The 22,992-nt window shown below is 29.2% G+C and overlaps 1 protein-coding gene across 1 annotated transcript; it reads left to right on the forward strand.

The window, feature by feature from the left end:
* The first annotated feature begins 1,611 nt into the window (after window positions 1-1,611).
* Window positions 1,612-19,238, forward strand: LOC129976317 (alpha-tocopherol transfer protein-like). Its single transcript, XM_056089821.1, has 5 exons — window positions 1,612-1,861; window positions 7,169-7,411; window positions 11,845-12,041; window positions 14,438-14,548; window positions 18,883-19,238. The coding sequence occupies exons 1-5, from the start codon at window positions 1,627-1,629 to the stop codon at window positions 19,084-19,086; spliced, it is 990 nt and encodes a 329-aa protein (XP_055945796.1). The 5' UTR covers window positions 1,612-1,626; the 3' UTR covers window positions 19,087-19,238.
* The last annotated feature ends 3,754 nt before the right edge of the window (window positions 19,239-22,992 follow it).

The raw sequence follows: 22,992 nt of genomic DNA on the forward strand, positions 1-22,992 counted from the left end.
TTTAAAAGGTAAGAAAAGTGCTATTACACTGCGGTTTTTCATTGTCACATTATCAATTTCAGAAAGATATGAATATTTGGTGCCCTTATCAAGGAGAAAAGGCATTCAAGGAAAAGAGGGCAGGAAATCCACAACATATAATAGACACGATAAGAATGATTTTTTAAAAAGTTATGAAATCAACTATTACTGTGTAAGTGTCTGCATAGAAAATCACAAAAACAAAAAATAAACGAATATTTTAATGGCATACTATAGAATTCCAAAATGGCCTTTTGTAGGGTTAAAATCAATGCAGCTAAAATCATTTATACCTGTGCTTTAGTTTAATTAGATTATAAAATTGCTTCCCAAATGATTTTAAATAGTTTAAAGTAGCAATTTGGAAGTTGCATTTTAAGTGGATAGCCTTTAATTGAAAATGAACTAATTAATGATTTCAACTAATATTCTCTGCCAAACCTAAATCTCAAACGAAAAAAAAATCTTCTTACGCATTTAAATAAGAACAGTTGCCGATTCAATATTCGATTAACTAAGGATTCTCATCTTTGATGATTTATAATTAACAAGACACGATTTATAGTTTCAGGACAAAAAGTTTTAAAAGAATTAATATAACTCAAATTCTAATCGATATATCGCAAAGATTCTTGTAGTTTCTGGAATCTTTTATTTTGTCTCCAAATTCTTCACTAAGTCGCCAAGTGATCTTCAAAGCCGGATTCATATACATAGCATCCATTCATCATTCAATAATTCAATCTGTAAAACTGTCTTCTTTACTGGAGAACTGAATGCAGTGGGGAGCAATATTACAATTCGTAACATTATACTTATATCTTAAAGATCTAGAAATGAGCTATCAGGCCATGCTTTAAAAAGACACCCTGCATATTGCAAAAATGTTGAACTTTTGTCAGTTACTTAATCCGGAAAAAAGCGTTAACAGATCATTTTTTAATCAAATATTTATTCATCTGATAATTTAAATACACGTTTATTAAAAACTCTCATACTGTCAGCATTTATAATTATTCAACAAAATTATGTTCAGAAATTTAAAATATTTACTTTCATAAACATTAGTCAAGATTCAAAAGAAATAAAGAAAGTCACACTTGAGCATAAATGTATCAGTCAAATCTTTATATGTCTGATAGTCAAATCAATTGCTTTAATTAAAATTCTACTTTTTGTTCGTCTATAATTTAGAATCATTAGAATTTTTTTTAAAATTCTATCTCGCAAAATCAATGTTAAAATCATAAAAACATACAGGTAATTTGTTGGTAATCAATTTTTTGACACCAAAATTCTTCAAATGGAGAGATATCTATTAAAAATCAGTATTTCCTGATAATGTTTGATGATTCTTAATTTTAATAAACTATCAATTTCAAATGCAAAAAATGTACACGACATAAAAATAGTGAAAAATAAACAATCTATTCGATTGCTTCTTCTTTTTTTTTATATAATGAAGTTAAAATCGATCTAATAAAAATACCTATTGATTTATCGTGTTTATTTTTATTTGTATTGGAAGATTTTCTTACATAATTCAATTCTTTTGTTCCTGTTTTCTGGAAAATTTACGATGTGCCAGAAAAATTAAAAGCCTAAATGACCGGAGCTCGAAGGTCATCAGCCTTATCTGCTGCAATTATATCGGAGAAGAGGAAAATTTCGAATAAAAGTGCACAACCTCATTGCTGTCCACTCCAGTCACCAATCATGTTTCTCTCGGCCTGGATCGAAGGGTTAACATCCCATATGGTGAAAAAAGCGCAAGTTGAGCTCGGAGAGACGCCTGAGGTCAGGAAAAAAGCAGTGCAGGAATTAACCAAACTCTTAAATGGTATGTTTCTCCATGATGTTCCATGGTAGACTTTCTTAGTTCTATTGCTTCTATTTTCTCGTGAATGAATGTCAGAGAAAGTATTGTAATTGCCAGGAAAATTAAATGCCAGAATTTGAAGTCTCGAATTTTACTCTGATGTCTGTTTGATTTTCAAAGAGAATTTGAGCATGGCAGCAAAAAAAGTGCAGACGGGGAGAATATGGTTTGTACATTTAAGTTTGGATGTTAATCAGTTTTTGGTTAAATCCTTAACAGGAATATATACTGTAAGTTGATTGTTGATTGACAATAATTGTTGATTGACAATAATAAGTTGATTGTTTAATCAACTTATTATTTAAAATAATCAAGTAATAATAAGAATAAAAGAATAAGAATTAAATTGTCAGTTTTCTTTTTATTATGCTGTGAAGTAATCTTTTCCAAGCATCATATTTAGAAACATTTTTTAACGTCCCTAGATCAGCAATAATTCCGAAAAATCATTAAGCGAAAAATGAATTTTTTTCTAATTGCATAATCTTTTTTCCATTAATTGAACTAAGAAATTGTCCAAGAAATGTCTTTTCAAATATTTTTTTTTTTAATTCTCGTACATAAATGTTAATAAAAATTTAATTTAATTTCATTTTAATTAAAATTAGCATTTTGATACTTTAACTTAATTTAATTTTAATTTGCAATGAGAGGAAAAAATGGGATAAAATATTAATAGAAACAACGGAAACAATTTTAGTTTCATTCACAAAATTAAAATATCGTAATATATACTAAAAAAATTTTTTTAAAAAATTTATTAAATCTAGACTAAAATAATTTCATAAATTATATTGGTACATTAAAAAAAAATTTAATGGCATAAAAATCACTTTTGTGCAGAAATATTTTGGAAAATTATAGTGAAAAAAAATCCGAAATCTCGCTTAATTTTTAATTAATTAAAATTTGAAAAATATCTCTTCGAGTTAGATATTTCCTCTTTCAAAATGTAGATGAATCAAGCTTAATATCTCTAAATCAAAATGTTCTGGCCTATAGAGCCCCCACATACACACACGTTACTCCTTTATTATTAATGGAGATAAAAATATTTAATTTCAGAAAGAAAAACTATTGTATTAGCTTAAACAATTCCGTTTTTTAATCCAATGTTGAAATTTCAGGCGAAATAGCAGAAAAATAAAGATATACATTGCACTATAATTGGTATACGATATAATATTTCTAGTAATTTTATTGAATATTTCAGATAAATAGCAGTTTCACTATTTAGAGTAAAGATTGCTTGGAAAAGTCCAAGAACAATTGTTTTAAAATGTTTTATTTTATTACAATTATTTAATTTTTCAAATTTAATTTATTGAAATATCGACTGAAACTAATCGATCGGAAATGAATTTATGCCACTGCAGAGCTATTTTTTTTTAAAGATGGTATAAAAATAAATTTTGTTCAAAATCAAGATGGAAAAAGATAAAACCATTCCATCCTCTTTTAATCCCTTCTGCTTTTTAACAATAAAGTTGATCTTTCTAAGTAATAAAGAATTTTTGTGACAAATTTGGCTAAAAACCGTCAAAGGGTGTGGAATTGTAAAAGATTTTAAAAAAAACGGATTTTCAATTTTATTGAATTAAATGGTTTAGGGAAGAAAACTGAGAACATGGTTCAAAAAACTTTAGCGTCTTGCACATAGATTTTGTCAAAAAATTTATGCAGATCTATGATTTGAAAATAAAAACAAAATGTGGAATTCTACTCTCCCAGCTAGCAGTGCTTTTGAGATGTCATACAAATACATGGGCATGTGGAAAAAGGCACAGACGTATTGTGAAAAAAAAAAACTTTTTCCCTGAAAAGAAAGTTTTAATTCATCGAAAATAATCAAAATTTTAGGATACATATTTTGATGATACCAAAGTATCAACTGCGTATATTTCCTTGCAAAAAAAATATCGAAACTGCAAGTGGTTTAAAGCATTTTTTATTTGTAGGCAAAAAGTGGTAATAATATTGAACATATAAAGATAAGTCATTCGAAAATTTTTACCGTTACTAAAACCCTTTCATGTTAATGATGTAGCTTTCGTAAATTCATGAAAAAGTAAGATTTTATTCATAGATAATTAGATGTTATTCTTAGTACAGAAGGAAAAAAAAGACATGATTGCAGTTCGCCAAATTAGGATTAGATTGAATTGAGTTTACTTGAAGAATTATTATTGACGTAACAAAGAATTACTGTATTATTTCACTCCGAATTTAATATAATTGATAAATTGATTCGAAATTTCTATGTAAATAGAGATGTTTTTCAAGAATGAATTAATGGTGCTCCTTTTTTTTATTCTCATATAAATGAAGGGGAAAAATCGACTCAATGAATAAATTATTGCAGCATTTAAATAGCACTCAAGGACTGAATAAAATTAATGGTATCAAATATCAAAATAAATTAAATAAAGACGGTAAGTAAAAAAAATCTTTTATTCAAATTTTTTTAACAAAGAAGCTTGCGACTTTAGCTAATGAAAGTACGTTAGCACTTTATTCAAAATGGTTAGAAGTTCATATTAACCACTTAACTGTTTTATTTTCTTCTTATTTTTCAAATTTTGATTACAAAATTAGTTTATGGAAAATTAAGTTTTAAATAGATAACTTTTAGAACTATAATGAAACAAATATAATCTTTATACTCTCTTAAAAATCAAAATTATGTTTTTCTAATATGTTGCCAGTTTAATTGTATGGCATTTTTTTGAATTTTTTTTAATTCAATTACAACAATATTTTCTAGTGCTGCAATGAAATTGAAACTGTTTTCAGTGTTTCTAAAAATATTAAATCACATATTTTGTTTCATTGCTTAACGTTAAGGACTGAAGATTGCATTTACTTTTCATATCCTTTAAGAATGTCGAAATGAATTCACTTCTTCGTTATTTCATCAAATTATTTGTCAGAACTAATAATAATATCCTTTAAGATGTTAAGTAAAATATCCCACACACTAAAAAATTATACTTGCTATTCTTTAATTTTTTTTAATTATTAATGTTTCAGCATTTCATGCATGTTTCAATCCATTAACATTATTCATTCTACAGTGGTTCACATTGGCTTTTCGGAAACTTGTGTTTCTGAAACTTACATTTGTTGTTGTTCTTTCTAATGGCACTTGCCATGGGCATGCTCGATGATGAAGTCAGCGATTTTAATCCAAGAGAGCGTCTCTTGTTTTAGTAGCGCTAACTAGGGCCAAGAGTACGTCTTAGCTACTCACGCATCATATTCGCTTAAACAACCCCTTTTTACAGGGGTGGGGGGGCACATTGACACATCTCACAGATAGAACAGATGAAGAACAACCATGCCCGAACCGGGACTCGAACCCAGGAAACCCAGATCACGGGGAAGACGCGCTATCCCTATGCCAGGACGCCGGCGAAACTTAGTTTTAAAAATCATCATCTAAATATTAAAAGATTTACTTCAAACTTTTTCATATAAATTTCCTTTTGTCTAAAATAAATGCTGCATATTATTATGAAAATAAAATGAAATAATATCTTTTTTTTAAGAAAATTAATTTGCCAAGACACTTTGAACATTTAACAGATATTTAGCATATAATCAAACATTTTTATTCTTTGCTGGATTTTTATTAGCCAAAATTATACTTTTAATACAGTTAAGAAGGGATTCAAATAATTATTTTTTTCTTTTCGTGTGTAAGAGCATTTGGTTTTATTTCATATCTCTGTTAACATTGCTTTAAATTGTTCTTACAAAGAAATATCAAGTTTTCTTGCTCTTTTCTTCAGTTCATTCTACACAATTTCAATTTCAGTTTGAAGAATATGGTGGAGTCTTGATGACTTTGAGACAGTTGTTCAATAGCTTTAAGCGATTATTTAGGGCTATATGTTTAGGATCATACAACTTGAATGTGTTTTGAATTCCAAATGTTTGGTCAAATATTTTCAAGTTTTTTTTTCAGGATATTTATATACAGGATTAACAAGAAATAAGTTTCCTGGATGAGAAGGCTCTAGAAGGGTCTAATTGAGGTAAAATTTGGTTCTAATTGTCTAAATGAGATAAAATTTGAACTGCAGATAATTTAAATGATGCATTTGACATTAAAAAAATAAAAAGAAAATTAGTATCAAAATTCATTAATAGATGGAGCTGTAGCATGTATAGAAAATTTGAAACATCATATGAGTGACAGCGCATACATATCAGCATTGCTTCAATGGAGAATTTAACAGCCATAATTTCTGAATTTGGACAGCGGTAAGCCTTCACACTTTCCAGAAATAACCCTTTCATCCCTAAAATGTAACCTTAAAGTGTGGTTTTACGGCTAAATTTATCATTGAACTTCTTTTTTTTTTTTTTTTTTGAAGATATTACTTGAAATGGAATCCGAATCTGTTCCGTCACAAACAGAACAATGATACCATGATAATACGTGAACTTCGGAATCCTACAAATTCAAAAATGTAAATGCTTTCTGAGCATTATTTTCATGTAGGATGATGCATTTCCTCACATATATCGTCATGTAAAGCAATTACAAAGACAGCATTACACAAATACACAAGTGATTATCCTTCATTTTCCAATGGCATGACCTCCTCGTTCGTGAAATATTCGCCCCTTTGTGACTTTTAACGATGGGGTTTTCTGAAGGTAAGATATACCGTCAAAGACCAACATTTGTTTCATATCTGAAGAGCAAATTCGTCTCTATGTACTTGATATTCCGGCGGACTTATTTCGGTCAGCTATGGAAAATATGACTATATGTAATTACAGCACATTGTTGAATATGAAAGGGGACATATAGAGCAGTTTTAATGCTGTGTTTTTATACAGCCTTTATAAAGCTATATAAAAATTAATTGTCACAGTGCTACTAACGATCACTGTACTCTCTATATGAAGACATTTTTCATATTTAATGGAAACTCAATAAAAATGAGGGCCCCATTAGTAATTAAATTCAGAAAATATAATATATTGCATTGTTTATTCAAAACGTTCAAGCGTATTTTAAATCTCTAGTATATCTGGAAATGTGTGATAAATAAACTTCAGAACTTTATCTTTACAAATATGAAAGAAAGAAAATAAAAATGTGTAAAAAATATCTGTGCTGTGTTGCCAAGAACTTTTACGATGTATTTAAAGTGTAGTCAATCGTTGGCATGTACATTAGGAATTTTTTCTTTAGACAAAGATTTTTTATAATTCCATTCCATTACCATTCCAACTTTTTTTTATTCATTTCAGCCGAACCAAACTTAAAACCAAGACTTGAAGAGAAATTTTTAATCAGGTATCTCAGAGCAAAGAAATACAATGTATCAAAAGCGTACAAGAGTCTCATCTGTTATTATTACTTCAAATCAAATTATGACGGTATATTTACGAATTTCAAGCCCTCACAACTAAAGCACGTTCTGGATATGAACTGCGTAAGCTTGCTGCCTCTAAGGAACCGAGATGGGGCATCTATTGGAGTATTACGCTTGGGTAAGTGTTATGAATTGAATTCTTATTGACAAAAGTTCAGTATGAATATTAAATCTCATTTTATATAGATAATAGAAGATATTGCCATAGATTTAATAGGTTGTTATTATGTAAAAAATAACAATTTTTGCAATATAATGTATAACAATCTGTGAAAGTGGTATAAATACATTAAATAATAACTATTTTTGAAGGATAATTCACCATTTGCAATGCAACATCGCAAGAAAGATGGAATGATTAAAGTACTGATGATGTAATTTATATTACATATTCACAACTCTGCAGGAATGACAACATTAACACTTGCAATTCGGTCATAAATGATACTCCATGGGGATTTAATAAACGAGGTTTTACAGAAGAAATAAATCGATAAAAACTGGGAATACCTATAAATATATGAAACCATACGACTTATACCCCGGTAATCCCAAACATTGACTCTGAAATTTAGTATTCGTGTAAAGTTTGGATCCTTTCACAGCAAGTCGCACTTCATGTACTGTAAATTGCTTTGTTTTTTTAGCCATTTCCCATTACCTCTAAAGATTTGACCTTTACTTTAAGACCCTATATCTTATTCATAAGAGTACAAGAATAATTGGATTACAAGATATAGAGCTTTAACTTTTTTATAGCATTAACCCCGTAGAAATACTGACTTATATCTCAAGATTTACCAATTAAATTACAAATAAAATTAAACCATAGGACTTTGACTTCTCACTTCTAATTGAGAGTCACCAGCTCAAGATTTTGCTTGATAAATATTCATCATGATTTGATACTAACTGATATCTCAGGTTCACTGATTAAAATGCAGGAAAAATTGTGTCACAAGACATTGCCTTGTCTCTTGGACAAGACATTGGATTTGTGAGTTTTAAAATAATCAATAGCATACAAAATAGGAATTAGCAATCACATATCAAACAAAAGACAAAGAACACGCAATTTATACACATAATAAAGATAAATATCTACTTATTGAATATATTAAGAGTTTCCTGTTTTCTTTTTATCGACTAGAATATTACGCATGATAAAACACTCTTTATGGATTTAACTGAGATAAAACACTTTTTATGAGCTTAACTGGAATAAAACACTATCTACAATATAATTTCTCTATGAATATTTACAGATATATACTGATTAAATATAAAAGAAACTATACAATAAGATATTCACTTTACGCCAAATATCAGTCTTTTTGTTTTGCAGTAGCCCATGATAATTTCCATTTTTAGAAGTTTCTGTAAGTGAAACAAAATCAGTATATAGAATTTTATTGAGTAATTCAATGGAGCAAGAAAATATTCGCAGAATAAGTAAAATGCGTCGTGCCGATTTTGTTTCTGCATATTTCAAGAGAAAAAAAGGACAGAAGGTCAAAGATTAAATAAAGTGAGAAAATATTCATTTGAGTTTTGTATATTTTCTATAATATCATTTCTTACATTTCTGTGACTTCCATTTAACTTCATTATTACGAAAGTTCTATAGAATCAAATTTTCATTTCAAATAAATAGATCTATAGCACGGAGATTTATCAAAATTTAAGGATCGAATTTTTAGAAAATCATATTATTTTCGCTGTATACTTCATTTAAAAGAACATAACAAGTGTGATTAGTTTCCCTTGAATTGTCTCGCATACTCTTCAATGAAGATCTTCTTCTTGAATAAAATTGGGGATCTTAGGTATCGCCGTGATTGCCTTGTAGAACGTCAGCAAATAAAAATTACGAAAAATTGACATTTAGGCGTGAATCTAGCTTTTTTGTGAATCTATCGTGCGTGTACGTATTTTGGAGGCTTTTTCCTACCGTTTGAAGCAAGCATTTCAGACGGACCTACAACAGTAGCTACAAGATCATATGCCGAATTTCATTGATTTAAGTCATTGTAATTATTGCGTTTACATGAATGCAAAACTACGGACAGGCAGACAGTCTATCCTTTCACAAATTTGGCTCAACATTTGATAAGAATCCGCATTTTTGATGTTAAATCTGTGTACCAAATTTCGTTTACACAGTTTTTACTATTTTGCATTTTATAGTTATTGAGTTCTTTTGTACTCGAATTCGGCCTTAAGTATATATACCGAATTTTACACGTCTAGCCGTTAACACTGCTATAGAATTATTGTATTCACAGATACACACACATAAAACCAAAAAAATGTGTTTTTCATGATTTTCGGACTCACGGAGATTTGAAATTTCGAATTCGAATTCTTTTAACGATTCAATACATTCTCTGTACTACGCAAATTTGCACTTTCTATACATTTACTTACATGAACGTAAACAAAGGGCAAATTTAAGTCCACATAATTTGGAAAAATAAATTTTTTTATGTTTTTTTTTTTGTTGTTATATATAGTCCGCATTCGAAGGAAATTTGTTCATCATCAAACTCGGGAAATAGTCCAAATATAAGAATCTAAATAAATAAACAAACGTAAAATAATTATCTTCACAGAAAAATAGTTTAAAGATGAGAGTAAAAATTGCATAATAGCATCAAGATATCGATAAAATTAGTGAGAAATGTCAGAAATGGCTGAGATATTTCAACAAAGGTTGCATCAGTAGTTGATGATTGTAAAATAATCAATCCCCAAAAAAAGGGGGGGGGAGGGAAAGAAAATCAAAAATTTTGTTATCTCAAATAGAATTTTTTCAATACTAACGATCAAAATCATTAGCCAACAGGAAGGTGGTTCTTGTTGTATCCTTCATTGGTCAACAATTTATAGCATTACAATAATGCTGACATTAAATGACAAAATTGGATTGTTTATATCATTTCTTCCTTGAGATTATTTCATATTAAAAACACATGAACTTATTTTTTTATCTTTACTTTTTTATTCTCTTTTTATTTCCTTCTTTAATATGTGGTATATAAACCATATCTATTTTTCTGCTAGAATGTTCCGGTACGACAATAGAATGCAAAATGCACCTGTTTACAAATAGTTATTATCTTTCATTAATCATATTATCTTTATTGTTAATATTATCTTTGTGTATGATGTCTTGTTTTCTTCCATTACCAAGCACATCTTACGAAGTTTTGGTTTTATGCTTGCAACCTTATGCACTATTACGTGAATTCTTATTCACCGTCTTAAATGATACATCGTTTTCCGGTTTCTTTCTATCAATAGCGATTATTATAAAAATCATAGAATAATAAAAATAACTTTATACTAGTGTTTAGGAATTAAAACAAAATTATATACTATATGCTTTTATTAAGCTCTAAAAAGGAAACTTTACACTTTCATTTATAAATCAAACAATCAAGCATCTTATTACTACTAAAATCGCAAAGGGTTAACATTAATATAAAGTTTCTTTTAGTTCGACTAAACTATCGAAAATTTGAAATAATAAATTGGTTTTTGATGAAAACTGAAGAAAGTTGTTGTAAGTGCAGTGGGATTGCGGATATGAAGTTTTTACCCTTTGCAATTATGCCAAATATGTATATATTCTTATTCGGTAAGAATGGACGGCTTTTTTACGTCTAAAGGATATGTTCTGATAAAGCACAAATCAAATCATTTCTGAAGTATGTAGACGCTTCACGGGTTCATCATATACGGGTGGAAAAAGACTGTCTTTTTATAGAAGTTCAAATCAGGAGGGTAAAATAATAGGGATTCAATAACGAATATAATTACAACAAACGAAATCATATCCAAAAGCGAATGGATGTGCATTTAGTTTACTTTAGTTTAGTTATATTAACGTACTGTTTTAAAGCAACACTAGGGCTGTTTTGGGACGGACCCCGTAATTTTGAACAGCCGTCGAGGACGACACCTGAGCTTGCACTCCCCTCTACAAACCACGCCACACCAGGGGGAGGGTGCTTGTCCCTGACGGATTGAGCATGCACTAGACACGCTTATGCGAAGATTTTTCGATGGAATTGACGCTCGAACATGAAATCCTCCGGTTCCAAAGCCAAGACCTTACCACCAGGCCACCGCGGCCCTCTATCATTATTTGAAAAATATATTTCTTACCGCTTTATGGTTCTGAATTTGAAAACTATAATAAAATAAATGTTATGCAATAGGGTAATGCTATTTGATCAAAGCTTAGTAATTTATAAAATTTAAAACACAAATTTAATCATAATAATGAAGGTAATATTCTTTCTATTTAACAGGTACTAATTGAATAAGAGCCAACTTTGAGAGCTTTTAAAACTCTTTTAATATTGATGCAAAATGAAAAATGTGGACTTAGTTACTTTCTGACTTCTAACTTTAGTATCGTTGCTATTGAAAGAAAAAAAAACATTTTAAAAATGCATGGTTAAGGGGATAAAGCACTTTAAAGAAGAAGTTTTCCTTTAAAAATTAAAAAAATTGCTCTCTAAAAGAAATTTAATTCTTTTTCAGGTAATTTTGACCCTAGTATAGCCTCAGGTGAGGAGCTCATAGCTACATGCCTCCTCTGCGCCGAGATTGGCACAGATAATGAAGCTACTATAGTGTGTGGATCCATATGTGTTCTAGACATGCAAGGCTTTACTTTCAAGAAAATGCTGCATTTTTCATCATTCAACCTTATATCTCTTTTCGTTGCATCTTTACAGGTGAAAACTCTCATTTGATTAAAATTTTGATGTCTCACTTTATTTTTTTAAAATTGCTATGTTCGTATAACACCATTATTTGATGATTTATTAGCTCCTATTTTGTATATTTAGAAGTAATTACAAAAGGATTCATTTTTATAAAAGATATACATTATTCGGTTTGAATCGAAGTAAATTACCTAATTCCAAAGCTTTACTTTGTAATATGATGTAAAAAGTTTGAAGGGGTTTGTCTATTGGCTTAACTTTATTATGATGGCGCTGACAAAAATTTATTTACAATAGTTATTTGCAAATATTTGCAGATAATCAAACAAAAACAATCCATTCTTCAACAGATTACTGCAAAGAGCACATCATTCAAAGATAAAGAGGAAAACTTGCGTCGTTATTCAGCAAATGAGACCGCAGCAGCAATTTCACCGCGATCAGAAATTGATAATCACGCGCCACTTTCACACATTGAAAATACAACAGCAATTCCTTTTTTAGCACTGGATGCCAGAAAAACAGATTTGTGGTTCCTAAGCACGCTAGCGCTGTTATCCAAAAACGGTGAAAAACTTTTAGCTGAATTGAACTTTGTGGTTTGAGCAGACATGAGCGAGACCTAAAAATTATTGAACCTTGGTGGCGAAGAAAGTAAGAATGCTGCTATTAGTGACGACATAGTAACACAGTTCTTCACTTTGTTCAGCAATTTCAACATAGCTTTTATATATTCTCAGAATTTTCGGGGAAAACAAAAGAAAGTAGAAATTTTGTTATGCAAAGTCGCCAAATATATCGCCGTTTGCCGCCATATCTCTGAAGGCTCTATTTTTTTCGTTAAGTTACCAAGACTGATGCAAAATCTTGCCTAGATCCTAAATACTTTCAATTTGTTAGTGCCTGATTTATTATAATAGTAATGATTTGTAGAAATAATATATCACGTTTTCAAGTCCATTTTACAGGCGATCAGTATGTTTTTTAAGTCACAAGAAATGCATCAAATCTGTAAAATAATTCATGCTCAAAGTTCTGCAACAGTTTCAGCGAATACTAGAATTAGAGCATGAATTGGCTGCCTTTATTTTAAAACCAAACAATACACCACTTCATTTTCTAACGCATATGCATAATACCTTCATAACTTGATACCACATTAATGGATGGGTTGGTCAGTTGATAGACATAAAACTGACCATCGCAATCCCAGGATTCTTTCTTTTTTGAAAGAAGTCTTAAAACCATCTCATACTTCAAAACACTTGTGAAGGATTTTCTACCAATATAGACAAAAATATTCTGAACAAAGGTTAGAAAGAATTGCGTAATTTATAATATGCAAAAAACGCATGTCATAAATTGTATTAAAAAAGAAGTATTTATATTATTAGGGCAATTCATTTGGATTCAATCTGTGCAAGGTAGCATTATTAGAAGAAATCAAGATGTAGACGCTAATTAAAAAACAAAATTTAAATCTCCTTCAGATTTAAGAGCAGTTCCTGCAATGAAATGTTAAATGTTATAACAATAGTAATTTCCTTGATTTAGTCATTTTTAAATTACTAGCCGCCTTTGGCGATCAACCTATTCGCCAAGATTTTTGAATATTATAGGCTTTAAATGATTAATATCGAACGTATTTTTTAAATTCAAGTTGTTATTTGTTACGAAATGGAAAACAGGAATTCAATTGAATCAATTTACAGCGAATTAAAATGTATATACATTATGAGATGAAAGCAGAAGTGAAAATCCTATGACGTTGTTAACGATTGGCAAAAGCGCGCGACTGAATGTTTTGATGAACGAGTTTGAATTTTAGTATAACATTTAAAAACATTGTGTATCAAATTGAATTAAACAATATTGTTAAAAATTGAAAAATAAAATTATATGTATTTGATGAAATCCATTTCATTTCAGTAATTTTTTAAACATTCAAATGATACAAAGACAATTTTTGTAATATAATTGTTTTGGAAGTTATGAATATCAATTTTCATGGGCTAATCAATGATTATCCATTTGCTTACGGTTAAACTAATTTTCGCACTTGATTAAACTTTTCGTTTGGAGCTTATTTCTTAGCTTCTTTCCTCTGACTAAATATATTATTTTGGTGACACAGCGAATCTTTTTCGCAACTATTAATAATATTTTGCGATTCTATCATTTAATTAAGCGTAATATTCAATTCAATGCAGCTGCAAATAGTATATCCAATGAAGCAATCTAAAATTAGTATTATATTTCGTTTACATTTGATACTTGCCATTTGACAATAAGTAATAAAAACGATTTCTGTGCCATGTACATTTGTGTTTCATACATTAAATTATTGTTATAGTAGTTAATTTATAATATGAATTTCCCTTTTATCTCATTGTACGTTTTTACAGGATTGCGTTGCTTGTCGTGTGAAGAGCTTGCATGTTGTAAACGAACCTTTCTATTGTACTCAAGTGTTTAAAATCGCAAAAAAACTCATGCACAAGAAATTGAAAGAAAGAGTAAGTGTTCTTTATATTATTTCCATTTGTTTATTTATATTTAGACATTTTATAATATTACGGACCTTTAATCAAATCTTTGAATTAAAAATTTTTTTTCTAGTATTTGGGGTTTTTTTCCTTTAACTAAACGTGAAAATTATCAAATATCATCATTAAATAGCAAATAATAGTAAAAAAAAAATTAAATTCATTAATTTAGTAAAATTCATACAAAGGGAAATACGGTGAAAGTGAAGTTTAGTGTGCCCCTTGCTGCACCAAGGATGCCAAGTCACCAATAAAGATGGCGGACAAAATAAAAAATAAAAAAAACTTCTGTGAGACAGTTATGGTTACCACTTTATGCATTAAAATTATGATCTTCAGTGATAAGAATTGTAATTTTTATTTTATTTTAATCTGTATCTGAGATTTTTAATTTTTTTTTAACCTTTTGGATCACTATCGCTGCTTATCTTAACAATTTTGAAGAAGCTTTTCAAACCGATTGTGCCGGATGTTATGTAAAGAGCAAAATTTAGAGCAAGCGATGCCTGTCTGCATCTGAAGAAGGCACCGGGCAGAATTTTTTAACTTAAAAAACATCCTACGACTTCGCTAGCAGCGGGAGTGGAAACCTAGTAGCTTCGCTAGCACATTGAACATAAGGACTGTGTGGATAATACGAAAGTACACACAAACAACCCTTTTTTTTAACTTCATCGACTCTTAATATATATATATATTCCACTCACCTTTCATCCATTCTGCAGATTCAAAATACTTACTGCTATCCCATTTACCCGGCACCCATTCTTGCACAATCGCCGACATAGCAAATTATCAAGGGAACCAACCGTTAGAGCACCAAAAGAATTACGATAACTGCGAAGAATTCCATTGCAGCTGACTTTTAAAGGAAAAATGCAAACGATTTTGTAAAATAAGAATTCAGACGATTTTTTATAGCGCATACTGACAATTAAAAATTACAAATGAATGAATATTTTCTGTTCGTATTCACATTAAAAATAAAATTGCAGTGTATTATTAGTTGTAAAAAAATCTTTTAATTATAATAAAGAAAAAAAATTAAAATCTTCAATCCATATTTTTTTATTATTTTTAATTTAATATTTTTCATAAAATAGCTGAAGTTCATGGACAACTCAACCAGTGTAAAAAGTAGTAAATAAAACAGTATTAGGGTTGCTAGAAGAGCGTTCCGTTGGGTTGCAATATTGGCGACAAACTCGGAGGGCACACTAATCTTCACTTCAACAGAAAATTCTTATTATGTCAATTATTATTATGTCAACTGAATAATTATATTATTCTAACCAGCTGAATATTTTTATATTTGTAGGGTGTGAGTTAAAGATAGAATAAATTTTAAAGAGAGAGAGAGAGAATCTTATTTTTAAGTAATAAAAATTGATCAAAGAACTATACCTCAGTAACACGAAGCCTCCTAGAAAAATGCAAAACATTATTACTGATATTATTCGACTTATATTATTATAAGGTACTTAAATAGCAAATATTTATTATATATTTACCGAAGGCCCGGCTTGTAGGCGAGTTTGATATACATTGAATGCATCGAGGAAAAGTATTATTACACAAAATATTATATTGGTATATAAATTATACAATTATTATATAAATATCATTATACAAAACATATTATCAATCCATTAAAAAAAATTAACTAAAAACAAAAACTGCACAATAGAAATTCGAGTATCCGAGATGATTGGGGGCATATCTGTATCAATTTGATAATTGAAATATTTGGTTAATAAATTTTAAATCACGATTTTGTAGTTAGTTGAAATTTTTCAAACTCTGTAATTTCTACCTGTTATAAATATTCAAAAAAAATCTTTATATTGTTGACCAAACTCCCTGTACCTTTATTAAAAATTTTAATTCCTTTTGACGCAAGATTCGTGAATATTGCTGGTTTTTACCATTTGCTTAAATTTTACTTATGATTATCTGAAGATAATCGGAAAAGAATATATCCATCTGCTATATAACGCAAAACTTTCCGACATATTTATAGGGAGGGAGTCTTGGCTAGTTGTAATAAGGGCACATTGTATAGCTATGCAGAAATTTTTAAATCAGAATTTTCGATAAATATTATTTTTATGACAGGACCTATTACATCAGAACAATTAGTGCCTAGTCAAAATAGGTAGCGAAAGGTTAAACATATACTGAATTTTAGCTAATATTTAGCTTAGGAAAAAAAAGTATTTCATAAATTTTGAATTGACCTTTCCAAAGATATTTTTACTCATTTATTTTGCCTATGTACTCAGTTTCAAAAAACCTTTTTACTTTTTTTTTTCCCTAATTGTAATATTTTTTTACTTAACGGAAATCTCCGAAACTGCACAATGAGGCAAATTGTACCAAAATCTCGGGGAAGTTGTCACATATTACAACTTACGAAGTTTATCTTGATTTATATAATTTTGCTTTCTACTTTAAATATTAGCTTGCACCCTCAAAGAACAAATATCATCCTAAAAATCTCCTCAGAAATAATCGAAAAAAATTAATATAAAAAACAATTATAAACAACACATTACAATCTGAAAAAGAAGAAATGAAAAAAGAACACGGAGATGTAATTAATAAAGAAATAAAAACGAGAAATAAGGATAAGAGAAAAATGGAAGATTTAGGAGGAAAAAAAATTCCGAAAAACAAAATAAAAGGAAGTAAATATATGGGGGAAAGGGATTTTGAATTAAATACAAATTCTAAAAAAGAAAAATAATTTTGTTCTAGCTTGTAGAGATACATGCGCAGAGATTCGGAAGATATATTTTACCATAATACCTAACATCTCGTTTTGAAGCAACGCCAGGGTCTTTTCGGGATAGGTAAAGTAATTTTGAACAGTATTCAGATGAAGCTCCAGAGATAGCACACTTCTCTTAAAGCTTTCTTGTCATATGAGAGGGAATACCTTTTAGTTCACCATATTTAGCGCACATCAGACCCGCCCACAGGACGGTTTTTCGGTGAAATCTTGTCACCAATCAGGAGCATTCAGGCCATGGAACCAAGCCTTATTAACAGACTACCTCAATTCTGATTTTTAAAAAAATAGTTTACTTTAATTTGCAAAATTTGAGAGAAAAATATGTTATTCAATAGATAATAAATTAATTGCAATTCTGACGCAGAATGACTTTTTGTTTGATTTGTTAAATAATTTTTTGTTGCAAACCTTTTAATAACACTTATTATCATTATGTCAAGTGATAGTAATTACTAAATGTCTTTTTCATTTTAATTAATAAAATAATGGTAAAGAGAAAATTATTTTAAATATTGTATTCTACTTTCTCGTATACGAAATATAGAGAAAATAATGTAATCATTTAAAAAAAACATTCAAGATTTCGATGAATTTCCAATTTTTAGAGTTCGCTCTCAGAATTCGAAAAACATTTCTTGGGAAAATATATGTCTGTTTGCCTTCTGTTACAAAGATAACTCAAAATCGCTTTGAGCTAGACTGATGCAATTTGGCATACAGTCTTTACACCAAAGCTGTACATTTCAGACAAATTTCGAGCAAACTTAATTCGGAGGAAGTCTGTCTGTGCAGCTGTTTGAATAAAAGCTGACCCGATAACTACAAAAAGGAAAGAGCTACGTAGATAAAATTTTGTTCGCAGATTTAATATCCCTAGAGTAAAAAGGTAACAAATTTTGAGCCAAATCCAGTTAGCAGTTATCCGTGTGTCGGTCTGCGTTTCAGAAACATATAAACATGATAACTCAAAAACGCAGTGACTTAAATGTATTAAATGAATTTGTATGGGATTTTGTGAATGGAAGTGCAGCTTTTTAATAAATTTTTGTTTCAAACCGATTGAGTAAAACGGACCTAAAATATACATTTGATTTTCAGATACCATTAACCTCATGCCTAGGATTAAGCGCCAAATACCTCGCCAAGAATGGCAAGATAGATTCGGTAAAAACGCTATATTCACGCTAATGGTTATTATTTCGTAATATTGTATGTAAGGCGTATTCTGGGATAACAGCTTTATTAGAGAGTATGCGAGAAAGTTTGCGGAAGACCACTCCCACTGGTTATTAACAACAACCGTAGTTAAAAAAGCAATATTTTTTTTCTACAGACTTCTGAATTTTGACAATATTCTGAAATACCGTTTCTAGATAAATTTTTTAACATATTTCAATCTTCTGGCTTTCTTTCATAAATGCAACAAAAATTAAAGCATTTCTTAAAAGAATATTGAGCAATTTCTGTTTTGAATAAATGATTTATGATGATTCATTATCTTCTCTTTCAGCTGCATTTTCATGGCTCGAACATGGAGAGTCTTCACGAGCATCTGCCACAAGAAATATTACCTAAATACTTAGGTGGACACCTGAGCAACAATAACGAAGAATACGTTGCTAAAATGTTAAGCAAAGAATCTTACTTTGAAGATATCAACAAGTATGGTTACTCATCAAAATTCAATAGATGTAGAAAATCCAATGTTAGCTGAATCGCTGCACTTGTATTTATCATCTTCATTTCACTTTGTGGTGATTTGTTTCTAATATTCATATCTGTAAGCTCAGTCAATTATAATGGAATTGTTTTATTTTGTATATTTCATATAAATATGTGTTCTACTCTTTATCAATTATTAACGTGTCCCTGTTATTTAATGTGTTCATAATATTTTCATACATATTTTATCAGAGGTGCTGAAGTTTTTGATGATTAATAGAAAAAGAATTTTCTAATTTTGAAAGTTTTTATACATTTTAGGACTGATTTCGATAGTATTACAAAAATGTATCGAATAAATGTATTAAAAACAAATTAATTTCAAAGTTTTTCTTTGATTTAGTATTGGGTTGGCAACTTCCTAAGTGATTGCAGATTTTAAATTAGAAAGAAATTCATAATTTTTACTGGAAAAGATAACTTTATTAATTAGGAGTTTCCTATTTTTGTCGATAAACTTTTGTCATCTTTAAGGCAATGTTATATTTTCATATATATATCTTTATATGAATATAATCTTTAAAGCAGTGACATATTCATGAAACTTCTAATTTTTATAAGCAAAATACTAAATTAAATGAGATTTTATATAATCAGTATTATTACAAAATTTTGCCATTTAAGGAGTTTCAGCAATGGAAGAAATAAAAGGAACTTTGAAAACGTAACGTCAGATCTATATGGTGTATATGACATTTCCAAACCTAGCTCTATTAACTTTTGGCGAATGACGAAAGAAGTTTGAAATGCCTCAGAACACAATCTAAATGCAGCTCGATGGATAGAGCTCTAGTTTTTGCAGAATACTTTGTCTTGCAAAACCATAGACACTGCATCCATAGTCAAATTTCAATAAAATTGCTGCTCTCTAGATGCGAAATAGAGTTAAGCGATCAGTGTTCCATGAAGTGTTATAAAGAACCTTTAAGATAAGAAATGTGAAAGATCTTTTATTAAGTTATATGAGAGGCAATCATAAGCTTCTTATCAAAGATAAACCCAAAAATATAATCTCTTAAAGTATTTTAAGAGGACCACCTTTCATCTGTTCAAGATGAAGGTTACGTTTCCTATAGAAATATATACAATGTATTTCTTCCAAAAGAGAATGAAAATCCACTCTTATCGCATCAAGATGCGAGTTGGTTTAATGCAATTTCAAGTTGTCTTAATAAAAACTTATTCCCAATGCAAGAAATATAACGAACATCAACATATAAAAGGCTTTTTTCAAACAAAGGCAAATGGTCTAAAACAGCGGATATTTTAAAAACAGTCATACGCAAGACGTATTTCTGCCGACCCTTTCCTCTTGTACAAAAATATTAGAGAAATCTGAACCCAACTTGTCTCTGAAAATCTCGAACTTCAAAAAGGTTTGGATAAAAACTGGTTCCCTCTTAAATTACAATCGTAGAGGTCTATCAAAATGACAAAGCTCCAAGGCGTGTCAAAAATTCTTGCAGTATCTTGAGAAAATTAATTAAATCATTAAATGCTTAAATCATAAAATGTTTTAAATGCTGGCGGAGAAAAGCATTTCATCCGCCAGCTTTTAGAGCCAAATGATTGTTCGTAGTTGATCATCCTCATCTGAAACCCATGTTTAAAATTGTCATTTTCCAAATAGTACACAAGTCTGCGATTTACTGTTTTTTTTTAATGTTTGATAAATAAAATTTGACAAAGGTAAACGGTCGATAGTTAAAAGAATCCCAGTAATTTTTACCAGCATTCAAAAAGGGCACGATGGTTGTTTCTTGGCAGAAAATAGGAAAATATTGTTCTTGCCAAATTCTATTATAGAAAAAAAAGTTAAGAAATGCTTCAGAAAGTTGTTTAAGCATATCATAATTCATAAGGTCCAAGTTAAGATTTGTATATACTATTGAGGCACGTTTTAAGTTAATAGAGTGTTAATGGTCTATTATACAACGCGTCTATTGTAGTAAAATGTTTCCAAGGGTGAGCAATAATTACTCAAACTTTTTATAATTTTTTTCCCTTATTTTATGAACGGCCTGCATTATTCAACAATACAACATCTTTTTAACTTAAAAATATCAATAATTTTTGATACGAAAGCTCTGTTCCCCATTCCGCCCAAAAACTTAACAGTAACAATTGCATATTAAAATGGTGAATATGGGTTACCTAAAAACAAATATAAAACGAAATTATCTTGAATTCAATTTAAAATATATTCGAACTTCTATACGTTAAACTTCTATATATTCGATATCCTAGGGAAAATCCGAACGATAGAAATGTCACTGTATAAAAGTAAATGTGCATGTTTATTAATCAACATCTTACTAAAAAAAAGCAGTTAATCTTCAAGGTTAAAGAAAATTTAGAATAAATTCATTTTTAAAAATTCACAAATAATTTTTCCAAATTATTGATGCGGAACTTGTCGAAATTTCGCACTTTTTCCAAAGCTTATATTTTTTGTTCCACTTTGTCACAATTATTTCCGGGCAAAACTAAAGAGAACCAACATATTTTGGCATTATCTGTCAAATCATGCCAAACTATAGAAAACTCGCCAAATACCAACGAAGAATACAGTTAAGTTACAATATTAAACAATTTATCGGCTTTAAAAATTAAATACAGTACACTTGACAAACTGTAGTCTTATTTCCGCTTACTGATCGTGTTCACTTAAACAAAAATCTAAAGCTATATTGAATTTAAAGCTAAACTCTTGTTCCAAATTAGGAAAAGGATTCGTTTAACTTAAGTATAACACGACTCGTCCGTATGCGAGTCTTTTTTTTAATCTATATTTTTTTTTGAAGTGTTCGTAAATGACTACAAATCTTTCGAAAAATTCTTTTTGCGATAGTAGATGAAACTCTTTCCTACTTTATAATCAATCGCTTCTTGATAAGTAAGCGTAGTTTTAATGTGAAAATTTTGTTCGATAAATTTTATTTAATATGTCGAAAACTTCTATTAAAAATCCAAATTTCCTGCTACAAGTAGAGATTTCCTGCATATAGAGCTTTAACTGTACTAAAAAAAATAAGGAAAATGAGCTTATTTTTTGAATAATGACGAATTCTAATTATAAAATATTTTAACAGTTATCCTTTTTAAGGAATACTCGCATTATAGAAAATCAAAACGAAACGAATAATCCATCTTATCAAAATATATATTAATAGCAGAATCTTTTCATTTGGATTTAAAATTATGTTTAAAATAAAATAGAAATAAACATATTCTCTAATAGAATTTGAAAGAATAAAACTTCAAATACATTCACTCATTCAACATCGTAGAATACAAATATGACAAAATAAATTACATCTCAACTTAATATTTGTCACACCGAAAATAAAAAAATAAAAACTGAATATTCAATTTATTTTTCTTCCTTAGAGCAAACGATAATGAGATTTTCAAAAAATTAAAATTTAAATTACGAATAAATGCATTAAGAAATATTCAACCGAAAAAGTAATTAACATAAAATATCAAAAAATCTAGAATTATAATTCAAGAATATTTGTGTTAACATCTAGTGACAGGTCAAAATTATTAAATTTTGATTTTTTTTATGAATATTTATATACATTGAATGTTTAATATGTATCCTTAAGATATTGCCCTAGTATATTAGACTACAGTTTTGGGAAAATTATAAAATTAAAAGACAATATTTATTATTTTAGCAATTTTGTTAAAATATTTTTTTTACAGACATACAAAATTAATAAAAATTTTTATTCAATTGTACTAAAGCAGCGTTCCACGAGGCCAACTATTACGCGTAATAGGTCACGCCTACCTCAGGAACATCATTTGGCCCCAATGGCAAATGGTTGTCTCATCGGGACAACTACTTGCCATTGTCCCATTGCGGTCACTTGATTGAATTTTTATTGCG

This window comes from Argiope bruennichi, chromosome 7 (genome assembly GCF_947563725.1).
Source record: "Argiope bruennichi chromosome 7, qqArgBrue1.1, whole genome shotgun sequence".
Classification (NCBI taxonomy): Eukaryota; Metazoa; Arthropoda; class Arachnida; order Araneae; family Araneidae; genus Argiope; species Argiope bruennichi.

Excerpts from the sequence above, each read along its gene's own strand:
- LOC129976317 (XM_056089821.1), top strand. The coding sequence starts at position 1,627 with ATGACCGGAGCTCGAAGGTCATCAGCCTTATCTGCTGCAATTATATCG. Across the intron at positions 7,412-11,844 it reads TATTGGAGTATTACGCTTGG|GTAATTTTGACCCTAGTATA; the intron begins GTAAGTGTTATG and ends ATTCTTTTTCAG. Across the intron at positions 12,042-14,437 it reads TTTTCGTTGCATCTTTACAG|GATTGCGTTGCTTGTCGTGT; the intron begins GTGAAAACTCTC and ends ACGTTTTTACAG.